This window comes from Perissodus microlepis, chromosome 14, assembly GCF_051167445.1.
Source record: "Perissodus microlepis isolate ML-2025 ecotype Zambia chromosome 14, ASM5116744v1, whole genome shotgun sequence".
Lineage (NCBI taxonomy): Eukaryota > Metazoa > Chordata > Actinopteri > Cichliformes > Cichlidae > Perissodus > Perissodus microlepis.
The window spans coordinates 26,852,921-26,876,048 of record NC_140474.1 but is presented as its reverse complement, the minus strand read 5'-3'; the positions used below and the strand labels follow the sequence as shown (position 1 = coordinate 26,876,048).

Here is a 23,128-nt window from a genome sequence, read left to right as displayed (position 1 = left end):
ATGAATGTGGTTTTGGCTGAATGTACTGTATGTTGTTTGGGATTTTTGCAGTCAAAACAATGTTAGGTTTGTTGTGGGGCATTTTAAATCACTTATGTGTGATGTTTTACACTGTTTTTACAAATGTTCATGAAGATTTCTTTTAGAGACTTGATCCAACAATCACATTACAAGTACTGGGATTTTTCTGATTATACTACTCGTGCTGTCCTGAGTGTACTTTTATTTTGCATGTTTAAAGCTGTTGTGTGTGTTGAACTGAACTTTTTTGGGCTCATCTTTAGATTTGATTTGTCGAGAGAGAGATTATTTAAAGAGCAATTTTTTGTATATGTATCAATAAACACTGTATGTACATCATTATATAAAAGTGGTATTTGTCGTTTTGTAGGGTTGTTATGTCGCAGTTTATGTAACTGGCAGGAGGTGGCGCTGCAAACTAAAACGACGTCAGAAGTTTTTCCTGTCGCGAAAAGTTAATGATGCTGGACATGTTGAAATAATAATTTCCTACTTTTTCACAAGAACAGGTGATGCCTTCGCTGTGTTGTCCTGCTCGAGGCGGCTTCATTAAACAATATTTGCAGGTAGCTGAACTGCTTTCTAGAGAATCCATTTAGGAAAAAAAAAAAAAACGTTAGAACCCGGAAAGATTATTGGTTCATCGTTTCTACTCTTGACCAATAAACACGGTGTTGCTATGCTTTATCTGTTCACTGATTGGCCGATAAGCCTGTCATTTATTCATCAAGCCTTAAAGACAAGTGTGATTTGGGACCAAGAGTATCAACTCAAGATGATTACCGTTTTTTCAGAGTTTGTGTTTACCAGTTTTGGATGTTACTAGTTGCACTGCAAATAAGTCGAACATCTAAGTTTTACAGTAACCGTGATTGTGTTTAGAAAAGAAAGGATGCTGTTGGAGGTTTTTCCCCTAAATGCGGCATACCTTTTAGCTAGTTTTCCATGTTACGGCTTATAAAACGCTTTTGTTAAAGCACATAACAGTAAATATAAACAAAACTATATATTTAAAGAATCCCCATCATTTATAAATTCAGTCTGTAAAATCAATTTCGCAATAGTTATGTTAAAAAAAGCAATGCACCTATACTGAGCATGCGCAACACCGTACCATGTAATTTTTAGCTCGAAATACATTTAACGGTTTCCTTATGGTATATTGGAAACACTATTCTTAAACTTCCAAGTGATATGGAGTAAAGCTAATATCAATCAGCAACTGACTACGCCCCCTTTAATGGGTAAAGCCGTGTAAAAGGAATAACGGTTTACTGCGAACACGGAAGTAGGTAGGAGTGAATGCTCTCGCTCCGGCTGGAAGTTCCACTGCTCTCTGTGGCTTTCTAAACTCTGCTGGGCATCGTTGCGCGTCAAAACATTGCGTCTCTGCAGGACTTGCCAGGGCCAGAGAAGAGAGGAAATTTGCCTGGGAAGGAATGCGAAAGAGGTTTTAGGATTGGCACTGCCACGAGGAAAAACGAGGACGTGCCACATTTTCTAGGCTACGTGGAGGAGACCCGCATTTTCTTCCTTTCAAAGGTAAGATGATTTCGTCTGCGTTATTTTTCCTCTCCGGTGCATTTGTTACTTATTGTTTTCACACTGCTCTCTTAACCCATTTCAAGCATCGACCTATTTATGCTCAACGCCTTTAACCGAGTCAACTTTTAACTGCAGACCCACGTGCTGTAAAATGACAATATAAAAGAGAAGTTTATGATGTCTTGCGTTGTTTACGTGCATTAGGTAACTGTTGCAGGTTTGTTCTTCCTGTTTGCTTTGCGGACGGGATGCTGAAGAGTTGCTCTCTGTGGTTACAGCATCTACTACAGTATCTAGCATTTTATTTATTATTAGGACACATGCTGTTTTTGTTGTGGCACTGCTGCACGTCTGCGCCATCATCCCCGTGCGCGCGCCCCCGGCCGTAGCGGTGCACGTCAGCAGTGATCGTTGCGGGTTATCGTGTAATGTACGCTCACGTGATCACATGCTGACGACAATCACCTGCTAAAGTCACTGCGGATTTTAAAGCTTTAATGGCGGTGTGTGTGTGTGTGTGTGTGTGTGTGCGTGTGTGAGAGAGAGAGAGAGAGTCTTGCTGAGCCGAGGCATCCCCGCCATCTGTGCTCTGTGTGGTGGCTGAAGTTATGCCCCAGATAAAGTGCGCCACTGCCTGTGACCTGATTCATACACACACCCACACTGTAAATCCTCATGTTTTTACTTAGGTGTTACCTCAGGTGATGAGACACACATGACTGAGCCTCACCTGCAGGTGGGGGTGCCTCATGTTAATCCCAGAAATCTAGTAAATAACGTCCACGAGAGTTCATACGGAGGAGATGAAGATCGGGAACCCCATATCGAGGCACAGCCCTGTTTTCCACTGTTTGCGATCTATTTTCATTGCAGAGCGCGCACGCACATCCCTAATGATTATGTGGGGGCTCGATACCCAGGGATCGAAGAGGAGGGTCAGAGTTGCAGGCCTTGAAAGATGATCCTGCCTGGACGAAAGTTGTGCACAGTGTGTTATGCCTGCAATTGGCCAGGTTTGACTTACAGGAAGAGCTTTAGAAATAACATCTACACATCAAGCACATGAAACGAAGCCAAAGAGGGGCAGGAGAGCAGCTGCATACATATGTGTAAGAGTCTGAGAAGCAGGAGCATCACTTCCATCAATGTGGTTTAATGAGATGGTGGGAGTAGTCAGTGATGTCATGCTGCTGTAAGCTGTGTGGCCTCGGTGTAACAGTGAATGGAGAGCGAGATGAAAGTACACAAAGTACAGAAATCGTGACGGTGCAGCTCGTGGGCAACAGCGAATCATCCAACACCACCTCTTCCCTTTTTTCTTCACCCTTCCCTTCAACTCTCTGTCCAAGTCATTTTCACCTGGCATCGCTCCCCCCCCCTGGTTTTCTCCTGCGCGATCACTGTCAGAGACAGCAGCAGCAGCAGCATCAGTGTGTTACATAACAAAGGTTGTTTTTTTTGTTTTTTTGTTTGGATACAAGGGCCCTTTTGGCTGGTGAGACTTGCTGCACGTAGCCTTTTGTGATGACACCCAGAAATGACCAGAATGGACAGCTCGGTGACCTCGAACGACCCGTGGCGGATCAGAGAGGCATAGAGTCAGATGAAGTAGTAGATAAACTTGGGTTTTCTTTCTGACACCATCCAGACACCGGAGCCTGTCTGGATGGCTGCGATCAGCTCTTCCAGTCATCTGATCATTTATGCAATTTGTTTGGGGTTTTTTTTTTTTTCCTGCCAGAGAGGTTTTATTAGTGCAAACATTTTGCGTCAGCAGTTTCTCTGAACGTCAGCATCCCACAGACAATGCTGCTTTTGCAAAAATGACTTACAAGCATGTCCACCCACCAGCATGAGTGTTGTTCTGTTTTTGGAAGCTGTTTGAAAATGTCAAACACCGTCACTCTCAACCCCTCGAACAGCTTCACTACGTCTTTTTTTTTTTTCATCTGTTTAATTTGGTTCTCCAGCTTGTGCCTGCTTTCACTCTTTGATGTATTACTGTGTGGTTATTTTGTATGTATTCTGTATGTTTTTATTATTCATCTTTCCTCCATAAGAAAATATCTTAGCTGTTTTAAAGCCTTCATCATACTCTAGATTTAATTTAGTAAGCACAAAACCACAATCATCTGCCACTGACACTGTTAAAGGACAATATCAGCTTAATTTGTTTCCAGCCTTGTGGTTCACTTATTAAAGGAAAACAAAAAATCGAACCAAGCCTTCTACAACCCCCTTGTGTCTCTATAATTTTACCAAACTGTAATCATCAAATTTGTACATCTGATAGAGGTTAGAATCATTTCAGTTCTTCTGCTCATTAGATTTCCAGTTTATTGGTCTTTTAAAGACGATTAATCAGTCTTTAATAATAATATGTTTGTTTTTTTTGTTTAGCACATTTTTAAAGTGCACAAATTGCTTCACAGTTTGGATAAAACATACACGAGAAAAGTGTTTGGGTAGTACATGAAAATACAGAGTCAGATGTATGGTTATCCAGCTTCTCAAGCATACTCTTACTTCCATGCACACATTAAATGTGAACTATAGCCAAAGGTAAAATAATTAGTAAATAGTAAATTAGTACTAGTCGCTGGTTAGTAGAGGATGCACTTTGTTTGAAACAATGGCCACATCATTTTACCTTTTAAATATAAATACATAAGGTCTCAGACACACAGGGCTAGAGACTGATCAGCAACTCCCGGGAAACTACTGATTGCTAGGGAAAAATGGTTATTCAGGTGAGTGGGTTCTGGTAGTTGCTAGGTGATATTGGTTGTGATTGCGGCACTAGCTGCTGAATGGACATCTTTTTTTCTTTTTTTTTTTACATTAGTGGCGGATCATGGAGCCTCACAATAGTTCCAAAAGTTAGCAACATATGCTAGCTGCGCCATAGAAATATAGCAGCAGATAGGTTTGAGATGCTGTTTTAAGAAGTTAAAAAAGAAGTCTGTTTAATCAGCACACATTCAAACTGCCTGCTAAGCACTTGGGGTAGCTATTTGAAGGTTACATGACCCAATGGAACGACCGCAAATTCTGAACCAGTCAGGACTCACTCAGGGATTCACTAGCAGATTGTGGTCACCTAAGTTAGCATGAAAAACAACAGCTTGTCTCCAAACAGTCTTCAGCTACTTGCTGAGTCGTAATAAGACTGAAAAGTGCGACAAAAAAACCTTACTGCTGCTACCAACACATTTCAGAAGCTTTGAAGTCAAACAGTCCGTTTCCAGTTTGTGTCACGCTTCTTCAGCTTTCGCAAACATTATTTGCCAAGTGGTTGCAGACAAGTCAGCAACTGTAGCAATCTGCTAGCAACCAGGTTAATGATGGTTTTGGTGCAGAGCCTGCACCATCAATGTGGGAAATACCAGTTGGGAAATAAATATTTTTCTCTAGCAGTCAGAGGTTGTCAGGAGCTCAACCCCCCCCCCCCCCCAAAAAAGGCAAGTACTGTTTGGGCTCTAGCCTGTGAATGTCTTGTTTTGTCTATTGTAAAAAAATAAAATAAAATAAAATAAAAAAAGTCGGTTATTTAACTAATGAAACTAACTAAATCTCACATTTGGTGAGCTTCAACCAGACAATGTGGGTGTAATTTTCTGAAGGCTTTACAAATACTCCAGCCTTGGCACATTCCCCTCCTGTCACTGCACTGATTTCAATCTAAAGCCACTGACATGGACTTGTACACAGTTACATTAAGTGATCTTTCATCAGAGAGATTATACACAAAGAGACCTCCACGTGGATTAAATATGACCTATGAGTAGATGCATAGCATTCCCTGTATAATCCTGCCCCTGAAAATCAGCCCACAAGGGCACTTTAATATTATAGCGTGCTATACGTCAACAATAGCTGGAACAGCATCCCACAGAGCCTTTTTCTGGCACCTGATCCATGTATCATATTTTCACTTCATGCATTCAGCTGGTCCTTTCAGACTGAGTGATTTGCAACAAATGCTGCTGCAGAGGCTTAAAAGCAGAAGCTTAAATTTAATGGAATTAAATTTGAAGCCCAAGGTTGAAGCTTACACTCCTACGTGAGACTAATTACTCAGCTGTAATCTGGCAGCTTTGTGAAAAATTTCTTAATTGATTGATTATTTGGTCTGTAATTTGGTTTGAAAATGGTAAAAACAAAACAAAAAACAAACAAACAAACGTGAGTTTGTGGGCGCAGCAGTCATTCCAGTTGGATAATCTGTATGTGTGCCCATTTGTTGATTCTGTACATCAGGACTCAACGTTTTGAACAAGTGTTGGAGGACTGGATGATGCATAAACTTTGTGAGAGGATGAAACGTGCTTTGGGTAAAACATCAGTCTGTATGTGTGTGTGTCAGGGGTCAGCTCTGACAACTGTACTGAATGTGTCTTTGTGCCCCAATCCCACGCTGCTGGCACCGTGTCAGAGGAGAGAAAACAAGGGCACATCTCACTGCCTTATTTATTTATATCCCCCTCCCAGTCCTTCCCATCAGCACTCGAGCCTTTATCAGCCTCGCGCTGACACTAAAAACAATCATATTGCAGAGCAGCAACGTAAAGAGGCGCCTCTCTCACTCTCAGCTCGTTATTTTGTGTGTCCTCGGTTCACAGAGGCCTCCCGTTCCCAATCACTATTTTATTTGTGTTTCCAGATGGTTGGGTAAAGACAGACAGGAAAGCGTGGAGACATAGAGACAGAATGTAAAGGTGAACAACTAAAAAAAAAAAAGGATTGCGTTCAATAACCCATAGAAAGGATAGTAGTTAAAGGGAGACTGTGAAAGTTGCATATTGTTATGGAGGTGTTAAGCAGCACAGGGGAATAAAACAAGATTGCTTTTGTGATTGATAGGGTCTGTTTTGCAGCAGAGCTGCAGTGCTGAAATCACAAGTTGCATTAAGCAATAAAACCTCAAAGATTATTACTGCATCAAAAGGTAGGCCTCTAACTATTTAGCTCTTCCTGTACAGTTAGTCTAAACACACTCCTGTCCTCTCTGCCCCTCAGCCCCTGGGATGGGTTCCTGGGTCAGCTCTCTAATCTTCTCAGTCACCAGGGCACACCAGCAGAAGTATTTTAAGGCCTCGATCCATTTGGATATCATGGAGCGAGCAGAGCGCAGTCCTCACAGTTGTGCTTGGCTAAGCAGATTATCTCTGCAGCCTCAGAGAGCGAGCAAGGACTGCTGCTGCCTGTGGGCACTGGCAAAGCTGGAGTCAGGGTTTGACTGCATGTTAACGGTGGGCAAGAAGTGGCTTTATTAATGACTAGTACTGAATACCTGTTACATATATATGTTGTACATTTGTTGTTCTATGATATCTTCAGACATCTGACCTGCAATCGAAAACAGGAAAAGCACGAGGCAGTCCTGAAATCTGAGACGGGTTTTACAGCAGAAATAACCTAGCACTTCTAAACATTCGGATGTTAGTCATCTGAAATTAGCATTTAGCACTGCTGTAAAAGCAGCCTCACAGAGCCTATAGCCTGAGTTTAAACTTCTCTCAGCCTCAGGTACATCATGTAACAATGAAACAGCTTAATTTTCTCCTATAACAACAAAACAAAATGGTTCTTTATAGTTCGAACCATTAAATAATTACTAGAAAATTCCACTATTTTTGAAAATAGAGTGTTTACTGAATTCTTGTATGCAAATTCAATATTAATTTGCATATATGTGTTTTAATTTGTATAATATTTGCTATATCTGGTCATTTCTTTTCATTTTATTGCTCAAAAATAAATGTTGCAACTTATTTTGGGTTTTTTAGTCTGAAGTCTCAAAAAGCCAAATGTATCAAATATAATAGTAAGACAAGCATTTTCTCCTCTCTCTCCACCACTTCTGTCCAAGATGTCTCTAGTCTTGGACAGACGTTTTGCTTTACGTTGCTAGGCAGCAGGAGCCTCGAGTCCTTTAAAGGTTGTGGCCCCTGAATTGGGTCCAGGCTGCGAGTGATGACAAGTACACTCAAGTATGCATATTGAGTATATTATAACGTATTTTTAAAATTAAATTAGTATGCGCAGTAGTCTCAGTCTATGCATCCCTCTCCAGACACAGGTGACACATTCACACCTAATAATACAAACAGTGTAACAGAATTAAATCCCATTTGCACTTAACATCACTATTTAATCTGAAATTAGGTGAACAGAACAAAATACTGTCAGTTTAAACAAATAATAAATAAACATTCTGCTAAAGTAGATTCCTACATTTTAGACTTAAAAAAACATTCTGCTTCCATTAAGGCATTTTTGCATCATCTGCAGCTCGTGGCCCCTCTTTTACCCACACTCGTGCTGAGAATGAGGCGACTGTCTTTATTTATTGAGCTTAACACCAGACTTTCAGTCTGAGAGTCGATAAATGTGTGAAAGTGGTTCAGCCCTGTAACGCTTTTTGCACCTTCATGGACTTCAAGTTCAGTCTTGTGATTGATGCAGTGAATGACGGTCAGGTTGGGGTGGATCTTTTTCACTAAGGCGTGTGGCTGCTCCTTTCTATCAGCAGCTGCTGCATTACTGGCAAAATCAGCAGCCCTGGTCCACAGCTGCTTTTCATCTTTTGTGGGTAATTCTTCTGTCAGCAATCAGGCAGTAGGAGTATTTCTAACATTGTTAGTGAGTTTTCTGAATCGGCCCCTTTTTTGTTTCTCTTTTTTTAGTGAAAGGTAGTTTTGGGGATCATCCTGCACCAGGCATTGTCATGTCTGCTGTGATGGGATTGTGAACGCTGAACGTGAAAGTCATCCTCTAATATGATTGTTGTTTGTGCTGTGGACTGTTTCACGATGCAATGCTAAAATCAGATGGGGACTATAAATAATTTTGCAGAGGCAGGGACACAGGCTGGGGCAGTGAAATATATAATTATAAATATTCATTATACCCAGTATGGATACTAGTGTTTACTGTGTGCTTGTATCATGGTCAGTCACTGTCCTGCAGGCCCATTGGTACATATTGGACAGCCGTGTGCCTCTTCTATAAGCATTTTTTAATTCAGACAGGTCCTTAAGCAGTAACATATCTGATTTCACCAGTCAGCAGATGTTTTCCTAAAAAGTCCTGTAGTAGAAAAGCCAAGCTTCATCCGAAAACTGCCTTCAAACAAGGTAATAAATGGCTTACAGTAACACGTTATCAAATATTTACCAAAATGAGTCTTTGTCCCTGCTTTGGTGGCTCAAACGACCACTAAGGGTTCCTCGGGTCATTAATAATGCACACTGTCTTGTCCCACCATAGCTTTTTCAGGTTTTATGAGTTTCACAGATGCGACCCAGCTGGAGAATTCTCTCAACCCGCAGAGCAGTGATCACTTTATTCCCATCAGCACTTATACACCTGTAGGTTGGGATTGAGGAGGCAGCTGTTACAGTCGCATGTCATCAGTAGTTGCACTTTTATCACCTCTCTGCGCTCAGGTGTTCACCTCCCGACCCACCGCCCACCACGGCCCTCACCTGTGTGTTGCGGTGCTTCCCCTGTGAGCCGACCTGGGCTGGCAGTCCCTTCTTGCACCGCCCGCCAACCCCGCCCATGGTCAGGATGACGCGCTCCAAGACCTTCCAGGCGTACCTGCCGAGCTGCCACCGGACCTACAGCTGCATCCACTGCCGAGCTCACCTAGCCAACCACGACGAGCTCATCTCAAAGGTATCCAACGGCAACAGTGGCGTGATCGCGCCCTGTGCTGCCATTCAGGCACCTAATTATTGCAGGTAGATTCAGATTATTTACTGTTTTACTTCAGTTACACAGAAATAAAGACAATTGTTTAACAGCACTTAAAAGGACAAGTACTGAAAAAGCATAAAAGAGGAAGAAAGGATGAAAATAAACAGCAGGCTGAACACCTGTACGCTTGTGTCAGCCACCACCTCACTATTGCCTGTGGGCGGATTAGGTTATGGATTAGGTTATAAGCTGGTTAGTGAATTGGATTATGAATGTGCTATCACTTTTTCCATGTGTGATTACGGAAACATGCTCACCTGTGTACTAAGGCCTTCCGCCTGTCGTAACATAGCTGGCTGAATTAAATCTGTTTAATATGGCGCGTCAGTGCGAGCTTTGGCCTTACTATAAATAAAAGCCAGGTAAAGGTAGGCCTATTAAAACAGCAGTCAACCACGATGTTATCAGTAATATAAACAGACCACACAGGCTTTAATATAAGCTCTTCCATAACATACGAGCACTATTGCAGTATAATAGCATGCTTATATAATCTTACAGAGTTATTGCACTGTATGGACTAGTGGATTTTTCTCAGTCTTCTCATTTTTGTCTCATCTTGTCTCTGCAGTCGTTCCAGGGCAGCCAGGGCAGAGCCTACCTGTTCAACTCAGTGTGAGTATTGATTTAGGAATAAAAGCCAGTGCTCTTGTTGCATTTCAGTCTACCTGTAGGAACAAGGCGTCGCAGGAAACCTGCATGCTGGACTTGAACAGGAAGCAGGTGATGTGCCAGGTTAATATTGGGGTGTGTTTGTTTTTGTTTTTTAAGGCCCCAGTGTAGATAGAGCCAGTTTGTGCCTCAGAGCGGTGTTATTACTGGCTGAATTGAGTGTGAAAATGATGCTGCTGCAAGGCCTGGTGGCCTGTCAGTGCACCCTCTGTGCAACACCCTCTGTGCACATTATGCACAACATCTTTCACACTTCTTTTTTTTAATATTTTCTCTTTGTCTCTGCTTGTGTCTCTTTCTCTCAGGGTAAATGTTGGGTGTGGCCCTGCAGAGGAGAGAGTTCTGCTCACGGGCCTGCACGCTGTAGCAGATATCTACTGTGAGAACTGCAAAACGACCCTTGGCTGGAAATACGTAAGTACCACAAACCACATCCAAGTTTAGAGGGCGACAAGCTGAGAGTTTGTTATTATAGCGTACTCTTATTTTATTTGTACCCTAATTATATTTAGATTCCAGTTAATTACTGGGGTAAAATTCTTTGGTTCTTTCTGTATTTTATACCTCTTTCTAATCTGATTTTACTACAGATCTGAGGGAAACATATTGACACATTGATATAATGACTAAAAGTACAATAAATTATCATGCAGTCAATTAAACTACCAGGCAGCATATTGAAGGAATAAGATTGCATTCAATTTTTGTTATAAAACAGCCTTGCATTAGACCGATAAATGGACACATTCTGTTACATAATGTGGATATAATGCCAGGTTGTGTGTGTCTGATTTTTCGCAATAGAAAAACAAACTCAGGAAAAACAGAAAACAAACAGGTGGAAGGTTTTAGATTTTGCTATAAAAAGAGAGACTGTGGACTTGGTTGGTGCGATGGTTAGCACTGCTCTCTCCTGGTTCAGACCTCTACGTTTGTGAGTTCTTTCTGTATGAAGTTTGCATTTTCTCCTGTAGCCTGCATTGATTTACTCCCAATTTCCTACCACAGTCCAAAGGCATGAATGTTGTGGTAATTACTGATTCTAAATTGGCCACGGATGTGAGGTAGTTTAAATGCTGTATGATTGTATAGTAAAATGTGATCTGGAATTTAAAACCATTCGAGCAGTTAATAAGACTAGAAGACTTCCCAATTCAAGTGCATAATCCTAGCTATGGTGGCCACTGTGGGGAAACCTAGTTTAGCCACCATTCATACTGTATGTAGTGAGTATAGGCTGTCACTTTTTGCCTCAGTTCTCAATATGCCAGGGGTTTACCTCTGTTTACTCTTTAATAGGCTGTAAAACTTTGACTACTTCTGACCAACGACAGTGATACCGAGTTGAGTTATTGGCTGATATCCTGAACCTTTCTGTCTGTAAGGCTGCTGTTTTTGCCGTCTTTAGCTCATGTTAGCCTCTGTTAGCCCCTATTAGCTTCTCTTAACTGCTGTTAGCCAGCATTAGTGAAACTTTCTTTGCAGAGGAGCTAACATTGTTTGACTTTAATAAACTCTATTTAAAGAATGTAATCAAACTTTACCTGAGTTCAGGTGTCATTTTTAGGGCATCTGAGCTTAACATGAGCTGGGATAATGTTAAATTATAACCAGCTGTTGTTGTTTAGCTAGCTTGGCTCATTGTCAGCTGTCCGGAGATGGGAGGTTTGAATGTCTAATCTCCTGACGATAAGTAATTGTGTCAATGTTGGGAATAAGTAAGCATCTTAATGCAGGCTTTCGTGTATTAAAACCCTGACTTCAGTTCACGAGATGAGGATGATGTGGAAATGAGGGAGGAGAAAAAATAATGAGAAAGAGATGATGAAAGCGTGCAAATACAAATGTGAAATGGACATAAATAGTTTGAAGGAGCTATTTGTGATCTATAAATTAAAAGCCACATACATAAAACAGGATTAGGCCACTGTAGACACTGTATTCAAGATGGTGGTACAACAATGGTTATACAATCCAGCATGCACTTCTGTGTGCTTTTATTGGATTATTTCCGTGTCTATGTGAATGCATCAGTTTCTTTATTTACTCACCGATTGATTTATACTTATTATTCCAACATTTTTTAATCTATTAAATAAGCTCAAAAACTTAACTGACTGTATCTTTAAATAAATGTGACTTGGGTACCAAAAAAACCAAAACAGCTGAACGTCACTTTTGAACTTTCCAGAGTTTTTTTTCCTTCTTATCCTCAATAGAGTTTCCACATTTACTCCGGCTGTTCCAGCATCCAGCTACCTGGAAAATCTACCAATAGCTCTGCTAGGAAACACAAACACAAAGTTCTCTTCTTTTTGTTTTGGTTGCACAATCGAGCCTTTATTTTCCTCAGTGGCTAACGGTCTTACATAATGACATCAAGAATTGGAGGCAACAAGCCTAAACACTGAAGATGTCATTATTCTGTAACCACTACACTGTGCAGTTAATGTTCACGTCATAAAAAGAAGCAAAAGCATTGCCCCTTGAAGGTTCGGAGTATAGGACTTTAATAAAAGTCTGAGTTGTTGATGGTTCAACAGAAGACTTTTTCCCTTTGTTAATCAAACAGAAGCTTTACATGGAAAAGTAGTTTCTTTAGGAATCTTTTATCTAGTTTAAAATAGACTCAGATTTGATTGGAACCGTTTTTGAGTTTAAAACACATGTAGAGTTGAAGCGTCTGTAAAGCAGTGATATTGTATGTCAAAATACATGTGCGGTATGTTTTTAGGACAGGCAGTTTTTTAGGTCACATGTCAGTGAGAACCTAAACAGGATCCACACGTTAGCAGTCTTCATATATCAACAGAGCATGTGTATTTGTCCGTGGTGAACCCTGGAAGTGAGAGTTTACATTATAGGGCACGTGGCTACATCCCTGAAGAGTTCAACCAAACATGTGCACGCAGTATCTTTTTTCTGAGAAAGGTCCATTGACCAGAACTCTTTGCTTAACCTCTAACTTTAACATTCATGACTACCTCTATAATCTTAGACCTTATTCTTTAACCTCTCCGCCTAAAAAAGTACCCTCCTTATGGCACATGTTAAACACCTGGTATACCAGCTACAGAAGTAGCTCCATCTCTCAGTAGTTTCTATTCCTGTCAGGACCTCACAAGGCAGAGAAAACAGAGGTCACATGTATGCAAAAGCGTGCAGGCACTAGATGGGGCTTAATGGAGAGCTTCCATTAATATCCTTTGCCGGCAGCAGTGTAGATTTTCTGCAGCGTTCAAAGTTCTATTGAGAGGCTTGACCTACTGCACTTCTACACCGAGAAATCTGATAGCATGCCTCTGCAGGTCTGAACCAAAATAGCCAAAGACAAAACAAGGTACAGGCGATCGTAAAAGAACATTTGTATCGGCCTACACCGTGACACACCTCAGAGGGTCTCACAGTGAGTGAATGTCCTGCACAGAAAGCAGAATATTACTGTTTTGTGACACGTTTAACAATAATCAACTCTTTCTTTGGAACATCAGATGGATAAAAACAGCTTTCCATACTTTTCAAAGCTGTGCTAAAAGGATTTCATCAATGGCTGATTGAGACATGCCTTCAGTGACGTCAACATGTTTGCAATGGCCTCACTAATTTTAAGCAAATGAAGTAAAATAAAAGACTATAATAAATGTCATTTTAGACATTAAGACAGAAGCACACACTAGAAAAGGCACACAATGGAGAACAAAGGGCTTGGGAGTAGTGCAAATGGCTCGGTCTGACTAGAGTGTGTATGTTAGGGGCCTGAATGATGAAGGATACTCAGCCCATGGCTCAGATTGGTGAGGTGGGGTGTGGGTGGATAGTGTTTGGTGACAGTCGGAATTGTCCAGGGGAAGAAGCTGTTTCAGTGTACAGTTGAGAATGATGCAAATGCCATTAGTATGTACTTACAAACTGGTAGCTTATCCAATAGAGAAATTAGCCAAGATCTAGGTCATAGATCCCCACTGGTTGATGACTGGTTGGCAAACCGATTGCTGAGTGGTCGCTGGAGTTTGGTTGCTGTTGCTTGGTGAACTTGTTCGAAAAAAGGGGGCTGTATCAGAAATCCTCTTCTTGCTTTGGCCGCCTGTAGTTTGCATGGAAGATGCCGATTTGTCTGCAAACATTGCTAACTTGCCACGGAGTGGTAGTGAAATGCAAAGTGCAATCTGAACTGGAAACAGAGAACGTTCAGCTTCTTTGCCAGTTGAAGATGGACGTTCTCTTTCACAGTTTCACTGTCACTTGGAGAGTGTTTGCAGTGTCTATCCAAGCCTCCCTCAACCACTTGTCAAGGGAGTGGCTGATCACTCATTAGCTAGACTAGCGACCAATCTAGCAAGTGTTTCCATAGCAACAGACATCAACCTCATGTAACCAGTCAGGGAATGCTAATTTTTCCCCAACTTCCCCAATTGGCTATTGCCAGTTTGAAAATTTAGGCTTACATACTGCCTTTCTACTCTGGAGAGCACTCAAACAGTCTTTCTACTACAAATGTCATCGACCCATTCAATCTCTCAGTCACACATTCATGCAGCATTTCTATTCAGTATGTTGCCCAAGGATACTTTGGCATGCGGACTGGACAGTGGTAGATAACCCACTGTACCACAATAGCCATTGGCTGAGACCTTAAGCATTTATCTGGCTTAAATCTTTTTGCCATTTCTGGACTCTTTTTGGCCGAGTTCCCAGCATTTCAGTAAGCTAGCCCAAGCATGCAGACTTCTTTTTTTGAATGATAAAAGGATCAGTCAGCAAAGAGTCAGTGAACTGGATAATGGCAGAGGAAGAATGAGCTGCACAGTTACATACATGTTTGTGTGTTTACTTAGCTTACCAACACTGCAAGCCACTAATAATCTATGTAGCTAAGACTTGTACTCTGGTACTTTTTCTAAATCCATTCATATTTTCCTGAGGAATTTTGGATCACACACCCAAGCGAGGAAAAGCAAGCTTTAGCTTGCAGAGTTTGCCCTGCATTGGCTGCAGCCTGTGTTCATTTGGTGTCTCTACTGCTTAGAGACTCAGTCCTGCCAATGTAAGGTATGACAGTGCAGTCTGGTCAGGGTTTTGGATCTGCAGGCTCCTCTGCAGTGTTTAGTGACTGATTGTTATATAACCAGCTTCCCCGGAGCCAGGAGCAGAGACAGGCCAGGATTTTTGCACAGAACTGAAAAGACTGCATTAGCCTACTCTCCATATACATGCTGTTACATTTGAAATAAACACAGCCTCTCTTGTCTTTTGTCCTCTGCCACTCCCTCCAGGAACATGCTTTTGAGAGCAGTCAAAAGTATAAAGAGGGCAAATTCATCATCGAGCTGGCCCACATGATCAAGGACAACGGCTGGGACTGAGGGGCGAGCAGCCGGGTGACAACCGCAGCGGAGGAGGAGGAGGGGAGGGACTGGGTAGAGGGTGGGAGCGGGGTCGTGTGTGGTGGGTGAGTGTGTGACTTTGGTTTGGCTGATTTACCATTAACCTTTGTAACTTACTACCCATCCCTCCCTATCACACCTCTCGATGTACACACACAAAAACACACGCGTCAAAGTCCCAGACATCCCAGTTTGACAGAGAGACGGACTAGGCAGGCTTGTACGCAGCTAGCAGGACTAGGTGACTGGCCAGCAACAGTATACGAGGCAAGATGTCTAATTTCTTTTTCTGAGCCTTTAAAAAAGACAGCCGCACTCCCTCTATACCTGCTAGGAGACGTCTCCACTGTGTGAAGTATTGTACCTTGTCTAATAATAACTTTAAAACCATTTGTTAACGGGAAATTTAGCCAGAACGAGACCGGTTGGCCCAGCCTGCAGGGGTTCGACGGCCTTGAATGAGGAGCTGACGAACGTCCACTCCGTCCCCGACGTAAAAGAGATGACCTAATATGATTATAGCAAATCCAGCTGATCGGGGCCATGCCAGCTGGGCCATTGATGAGGCCTGGCGCTGAGGCTTGGCACGGAGGCCCTAGCACATGGGGCGCTGATTTGGGGATGATGGGGTAGAGATTGCTACCCACTGGGCCTCTCACTCCAAATAGTGGGACAGGGAAGGGTCCTGATCCATTTATGTTGAGGCTCTGATGGTTTCTGGCTGGGATCCACTCCATGTCATGCCAGTGATGCAGCTCAGGACGATCAGGGTGAGCCGAATGTGGAAGAGAGATAGAGATGGACAGCCACCAGCTTGTTCCAAAACCTCATAGGAATTTGCCCTCACAGCAGCAAAGCAGCTCTCCCGGGTTTTATTCATCCTTCAATACACCAAAGTCGTGTAAAGCGATCTGCTGATCGTTCCCCCGAGCTCGTCTGGTGTCTGCGGACCCATCGCTGAGACCACCTTTGTTACAGGACCAGACTGAATTACAAAACGTAGGCACGTCTCAGGTCAGCACCTTTGGCCAGAGTTCCTAAAAGGTTTGCAAACACTGTGAGCATCTTTCTGCTGCTTAGAGGAAGAGCAAAGGTGATGAGGCGATCAGTCAGATGCAAACACATTTGAAGAAGCCAACCAGCCAGTGGTTAGAGAGCAACTGGTTTCATGTGTCAAGAGAACATGAAAATATACTTTTAACCGAGTTATACATGACTGCAGATTTTCAGTCATCGCTCAAAGGCTCTCTTTCAGTCTGGGATGACTGCTGTTTAACTGCTGTTACCCTGATCGTTAACTAACTGTCCCTTGTTTAAAAAAGGAGAAACTAATGGGTAACATTATGAAGCAATGTATGAGATTCACTTTTTTTCCTAAATGCATCGATACATGATCTACCTAGCTTACTAAATACTCCTCATCCACTAAGGGTCTTGGATTAATCACAGTGCGAGGTAACCTTGCTGGAAAGCGTTGCTCAGGTTCATTGATGCTAACTTTTCTTTGCTAAGGCCAGGATCCTACAAAACGAGCTGGGTGTGTTATTCTCCGATGGAAATGTATTGTTTTCAAATGAGAGAATCCATTACAGCTGCCTCCATCCCATGCAAATGCACTGTTAATGCATGCACGGTATAAAGTTTTCTGACTAGTTTTGTGCTAGATCCTCATGATGTTTGTTTTTTTTGGTGAAAAACACCATTTTGTGCATATTAAAGTTCCAATGAAACCTTGTGCTGTAACTTGACACCTAGTCAGCTTCATCTCAGTCCGTTTGAGCTGTGAGATGTATCGCAGATTAAATGTGATCCTGGTTTAGAAAAGTAAAAATGAGTTGCTCTGTTTTGTCACAGACACAGTTTCCTGCGAACATTGCTCTAGAAGTTGCCCCGTAGGTGAAGAGTCCTTTTCGGTTACAACCAAACCTTAACGGTTAACTCTCGTCGGTAACTCTCACCGCTCAGTCCGAGGCTGCAGCGTTAAAAACCCAGCACTACCAAAGAACCCACCCATTAACAATAAATTGACCAAACAAAAGATTTCATTTTGCTTGGGCAAAGTGTTGCATAACAAGGGGTGTGCATATAGCTGAAAGCCAAGGTTGTGGATAGCCTTTCTCTGTGATATATAATATACATACATGCATTACTTTGATTTTGTAAACAGATCTTAATATATGAATATATTCTATTTACTGTATTCATCATTCATGTCAACCTCTGTGTTACAGATTGTAAACAGTGTTAATGTATTGTGTTTTATCTATGATCCTTACGATGATGAATGAATATGATTTAGGTCATGTCATGCTTTCTCTCTGGTACCCCACATTGGCTGTACGATACTACTTTTTTTACTGAAAATGTTTCAATTTTAATGTCTTTTTTAAAGGAGGATGCTGATGTTGACTATATATCATTGGATCTTCATCTAATAAAATGCATCACGGTATCTGTAAGGGTCGTTGTGTTTTTGTCTTCTCGCGCTACCTCGCCCACTCCAGCAACTGAGTTTGAAGTGTTCGGACAAATGTGAGAAAACCTTGAGGAAAAGGTTGGGATGCTGTAGAAACAGAACACATTGCTCTCATAAACCCATGTTTTATTCACAATCTTTTTTTTTTTTTTTTTTTGTGTCCCGTTTGGATCTTTAGCCATCAGAATTGTTGTCTTAAGGCCAAGAAAGATGCCAAGCGGATTTATTTTACCAAGTGGATCATCATGGCCTTGCCATATTGGTCCATTTGATTGACCTTTATTATAATTATGAATTTATTTTATTTTCGGTTGCTACAAACGGGACAGACATGACTGGGGGATAGGACAGGGAGAAAGAATGAAAGAGAGAGGGAGAGAAAGAAAACCAAAGGGGAGAAGAAAGAAAGAAAAACAAACAAAACACCTGGATCACCTGTATGGAGAAAAAAAAAAAAACAGAAGAGAAAGCAAACAAAAAAAAGAGCAACATAAAAAAACAGCACCATCACAATAAACTAGCTAGCAGTAGATAACAGTAGATACTAAATATTAAACGATATTGTGCAGCACGCAATCTAACATAGAAAATCTAGGTTTGAAGTGAGAAAATGTACCATTTTAGGAAAAAAGCAAGCTCACTTTCAATTTGATGGCAGCAACACGTCTCAAATAAGTTGGGAAAAGGCCATTTTTACCACTACGTAGCAACTACTCTTCTTTTAGCAACAGTCTTGGAACTGAGGAGATCAGCTGCTGGACATTGATGATATAGGATTCTAGATGCTCAACAGTCCTGGGTCTTTGTCATATTTTTCATTTCATGTACTGTGAAGCCATGCTGTTGTAATAGATGCAGTTTAGCATTGTCTTGTTGAAATATGTAAGGCCTTCACTAAAAAGATGTCTGGATGGGAGCATATGTTACTCTAAAACCTGTATATACCTTTAAGCATTGATGGTGTTTTTCCAGCTATGCAAGCTACCAATTCCACATGTACCTCTGTACCATCAGAGATGCAGGCTTTCAAACTGAGCACTGATAACAAGCTGTGTTGTCCCTATCCTCTTTAGTCCAGAGGATGTGGTGTCCATGTTTTCCTAAAAGAATGTTAGGAAAACAGCTTTCCACTTTGCCTCAGTTTATTTTAAATTAGCTTTGGCCCAGAGAAGACAGCAGTGTTCCTTGGATCATCCTCACATGTGGCGTCTTGTTTGCGCTTTAACCCGCATTTGTGAATGGCACGGTGAACTGTGCTCACAGTAATGATTTCAGGAAGTTTTCCTGAGCCCAAGCAGGGATTTCCATAGCAGCAACATGCCTGTTTTGAATGAAGTGCCACCCTGGGACCTGAAGATTCTCAGAATCTTTTTGTGACATTATATCTCTAGATAAGAGATTTAGTTTTCACAATTTTATGTTGAGGAACATTATTCTAAAATTGTTCCACAATTTGCAGACAGTTTTTTCCAGATTGGTGAATCTCTAAGATGCTCTTTTTATACCCAATCATGTCCTGCAACTGTCTCTTTTAAGTACCACTTACTTTTCCAGCTTTTTGTTGTCCCTGTCCCACGCTTTTTAAAATATGTTGCTGCCATCAAATTCAAGGTGTGTTAATGTTTTAAAAAAAATACACTTTTTCAGTTAAAACATTTGATGTTTGCTTTATTTGGAATAGACTGAGATTTGCAAATCATTGCATTTTGTTTTCACGGAATTGCGTTTGTAAAAGCAAGATTGTAGATTTGGCTATAATAATTTGACAATCATTTAATTTGATAATTATTAAGTTTGACAGTTTTAAAATATCTTACCTAAAACATATACCAAATATATAAGTAAGAAACATGATTTGAAGAAAAGGGAATAGCAGGAAATCTGGCAAATACCACTGGAGTCAAGAGTCTGCGAAGATTGCCTCATAGCGCTAAAGCAAGTTAGCATTTTAAGGTCTGGGTTTTAGCTGCAGGTTATCTCTATATCAAACATTTAGCTTGTGTTTTAAATATGTGGCATTACACACTAATGTTTAAGCTGTTGAATCATTAAATTGCAATTTGTTACTTTTTTAAATTCTAGAAAATGAGAAGAAATGGTGAACAAATAAGTTAGAGGTATCTCTGCAACTAGCTTAGCTAGCAGGAGTGCAGGTTTTGCCTGCCTTTCATATTGCTCTCCAGTCATTGCACACTGTGCTATATTGGGTGAAGTAATATTGTGTGAGCATGCACATTTTTTAAATTTGGATTCAGGCAGTTTTGACCAAGTGGACAATTGACTCAGTTAATAAATAAGTGAAAATATTAATTTAAAAAAAATCTTAAAACGTTTTTGGTGTGTGAAATGTACTTCATTTATTATTTTGGTTGCCTAAAGTTAATAAAATGCAATTAATAAAAATAAAGTAGATAGTTACTTAATAAAAGTCTAACAAAATCTGATACAGAACTGTACAGTAACCAGTTTGAGATGATTTGAGCTTTATGACGAGGTGTGAAGCAGCCATCAGAAGATGGGTACACTTTGGTTGTAAAGGGATGATATGGTCAGTAATATTCTAATATGACATACTATATTCTGACCCTACCATCTTTTATCTTTATTTATATAATGTATATAACTCACCCACTTGCTGCACGTAATGTCCTCTTTGTATATACTCATTCACTGTATATAAAGTTCGAGTCGAGGAGCGTATCAGGTCACATTTCACTGCGTGAAATACTCGGAACTCGGAACAGCCCGACAACACCAACAGTGATGCTACATTTTGCCAACAAAGTGGCCAGTAAGTGTATGGCAGATAATCTCTTAAACAAAACTATCCTAACCCCAACCCTGAAACAAGATTATTCCTATTTCAGTGTTTGTTCCTCTGTTTTACATTGAAATATTTGTTTCCAGTTTCCTAGTGTTGGCATTATATAAGCAAATGTTCTGTGCAGATAAAATATGAAGCGCACAGTCTGAACTTAATCACATTACATGTTACAGTATCAACCTAATTTGAATAGAAGAGATAAAAGAAAAGTGTGACTGTTATTCTAAGTGCAGTTTGAAAACCACACACAGTACCAAAATAAAGGGACAAAAATTTGAGTTGTGATCATTTTCTATTAGAAAACACGTCGATTAAAAGCTTTACAATGTGAATTTCTTCATCTGCATGTGACGTGACAGAAAGATATATTTGTGGATAGTTGTTTCAGTGTCCATAGAGCCATGTGACAGAAACAGAGGGTCTGTGTCCTTTTTTTAAAGCTTTGCATTATAAATGAGGATTTATTGTGTGGGCATAAAAGGCCCCAGTCACCTAGAAGCAACACTGTACCATAGAGTTACAGGACTGTAATGACTGTTGTGTAGTTTCTTCCCACTGATACCATTCTTGTGTAATTAAAACGTGGCTCCAATGTTGGTAACGGTGAGAAAAATGACTCATTATCAGGCGTGTGTTTGTGTGACTCGACCGGGGCTCGACGGAGGACGTGGGCGCAGAGCCCGCTGCGACTGAACGGTGATATCTGCTGGTGATGACATTTTATGGTTCCCATGGTAACAAGTGCATCATCTGTTACTACTGGAGAACCGAGAAAACGAAACAGCAGCTTGGCATCACCTTCATGAGTGTTTATCACTCTGATACAGAAAATACGTGCTGATGGTTCGCCTGATGTTTTCTGTGAGATTACGTTTGAAAGTGTGTGTGTTTGTGTGTATGCGCAGGAGGACGACTATAGGGGCTGGTATAAGAGTCACACCTGTTAGTCATGCAATAATCGAGGTCCTCATCGTGTTTATAGTACTTTCCAGTACTTCCTCCGCTCATATCCCGCTCCACTCATATCCCGCATTCCTTTCTTCCCTTTCCACCTCCCATTATCAGCCTGGATCCCGTGCTCTCCTCCCGCTTTCCCGCTCCCTCTTGCTCCCTGTAGCCTCGTTTCCAGTGAACCTCCTGACTTGGCTAACCCACTCCAAATCTCACTGCAGCAGATGGTGCTGTGTTTGCATTGGGCCAGGTCTCCTAGCAACCCCGTCTCACTCCATCTCTCTTTCCTAAACCGGAGCAGTGGAGGAGTTGGTGTCATGCACTGTCTGGGTCTGCCGTGCCCACCCCTCTTCTGTCTCTCAAACTGACCTGGCTGCCTCTCAGTGTTCATGTCTATGCAAAAGTAGGGCAGTGGCTGACTGTCTGGATGACTATACGTGTGCAACGAGCACATCGGATGTGAAAAATGGGCAAAGCAGGACACAACATATGATGTGACTCCCACATACACACACATGCACACAGAAAAAAATGGGATTTGTAACCCCATGTGGCCTAGATTTTACAGATGTTCACATATGTTGTGACGGCAGAGAGATCGCATCTGGGTCATGTTGGGTACAAAGACGTTTATGGTATTTTAAACTGCTGGAAACTTACAAATGTACATTATATCTGTGTGTTGGTATTTTCTTTATTATCCCATGATCTAATATCCTGCCAGGGAGGCTTCTGAAACAATAGATGCCGGAATATGTAACAGTAGATGCAATCTGCCAGGCTGCAAACACTGCGCTCTGGCCAAACAACCACCCACACACTCTACTTTATGAGGAGGGCAAATGAGGATTCTCATCCTGACATCACAGCGGTCCTTTTGTTTTTATGGTACCTGTGGTCCAGTAGACTTACACAGCTGTGTCTGCATACATACTGTGTACTGGTTAATCTTTAAATAGATTCCTACAAGGATTACTGAAGTACAAAACCACATACACCACACACTGAACTCAATATTAAGGTGAAAGTGCATCCATCCATTAATTTCTGCTTAGGGCCAGGTTGTAGGGGCAGTAATTTAAGTTGAGAAGTCCAGACCTCCGTCTCCCAAGTCACCACCTCCACTAAGGCACTAAGACATTCCCAGGCCAGCTGAGAGATATAATCTGTCCGATGCATCTGGACCTAACCTAGGGCCTCCTCCGGGTAGGACATGCCCAGAACACCTCACCCAGGAGGTGCCCAGGAGGCATTCTTGTCAATATAGAGGAGTAGCAGCTCTACTCTGAGCCTCTCTTGAATGACTGAACTTCTCAACCTGTCTTCAAACAGGAGCCCAGCCACCCCAGGCGAAAGCTAAGTTCTGCCGCTTGTATCTATGATCTTGTTCTTTCAGTTACTACCCAGAGCTCGTGACCACAGGTGAGGGGAAGGATGTAGATCAACCAGTAAAACAAAAGCTTTACTTTTACACTCAAGACTCTATTTACC

At 41.5% G+C, this 23,128-nt stretch overlaps 1 protein-coding gene across 1 annotated transcript; it reads left to right on the top strand.

The window, feature by feature from the left end:
• Positions 1 to 1,360: 1,360 nt before the first annotated feature.
• ypel2b (yippee-like 2b) lies at positions 1,361 to 17,838 on the top strand. Its single transcript, XM_084950009.1, has 5 exons — positions 1,361 to 1,563; positions 9,018 to 9,249; positions 9,902 to 9,945; positions 10,308 to 10,416; positions 15,276 to 17,838. The coding sequence occupies exons 2-5, from the start codon at positions 9,133 to 9,135 to the stop codon at positions 15,363 to 15,365; spliced, it is 360 nt and encodes a 119-aa protein (XP_084806135.1). The 5' UTR covers positions 1,361 to 1,563; positions 9,018 to 9,132; the 3' UTR covers positions 15,366 to 17,838.
• The last annotated feature ends 5,290 nt before the right edge of the window (positions 17,839 to 23,128 follow it).

What these genes read in the sequence shown, in the direction of transcription:
- ypel2b (XM_084950009.1), top strand. Translation starts at nt 9,133, where the DNA reads ATGGTCAGGATGACGCGCTCCAAGACCTTCCAGGCGTACCTGCCGAGC. An exon ending in ACGACGAGCTCATCTCAAAG is followed by an intron (nt 9,250 to 9,901) that starts GTATCCAACGGC and finishes TTGTCTCTGCAG; the next exon opens with TCGTTCCAGGGCAGCCAGGG. An exon ending in GCCTACCTGTTCAACTCAGT is followed by an intron (nt 9,946 to 10,307) that starts GTGAGTATTGAT and finishes TCTTTCTCTCAG; the next exon opens with GGTAAATGTTGGGTGTGGCC.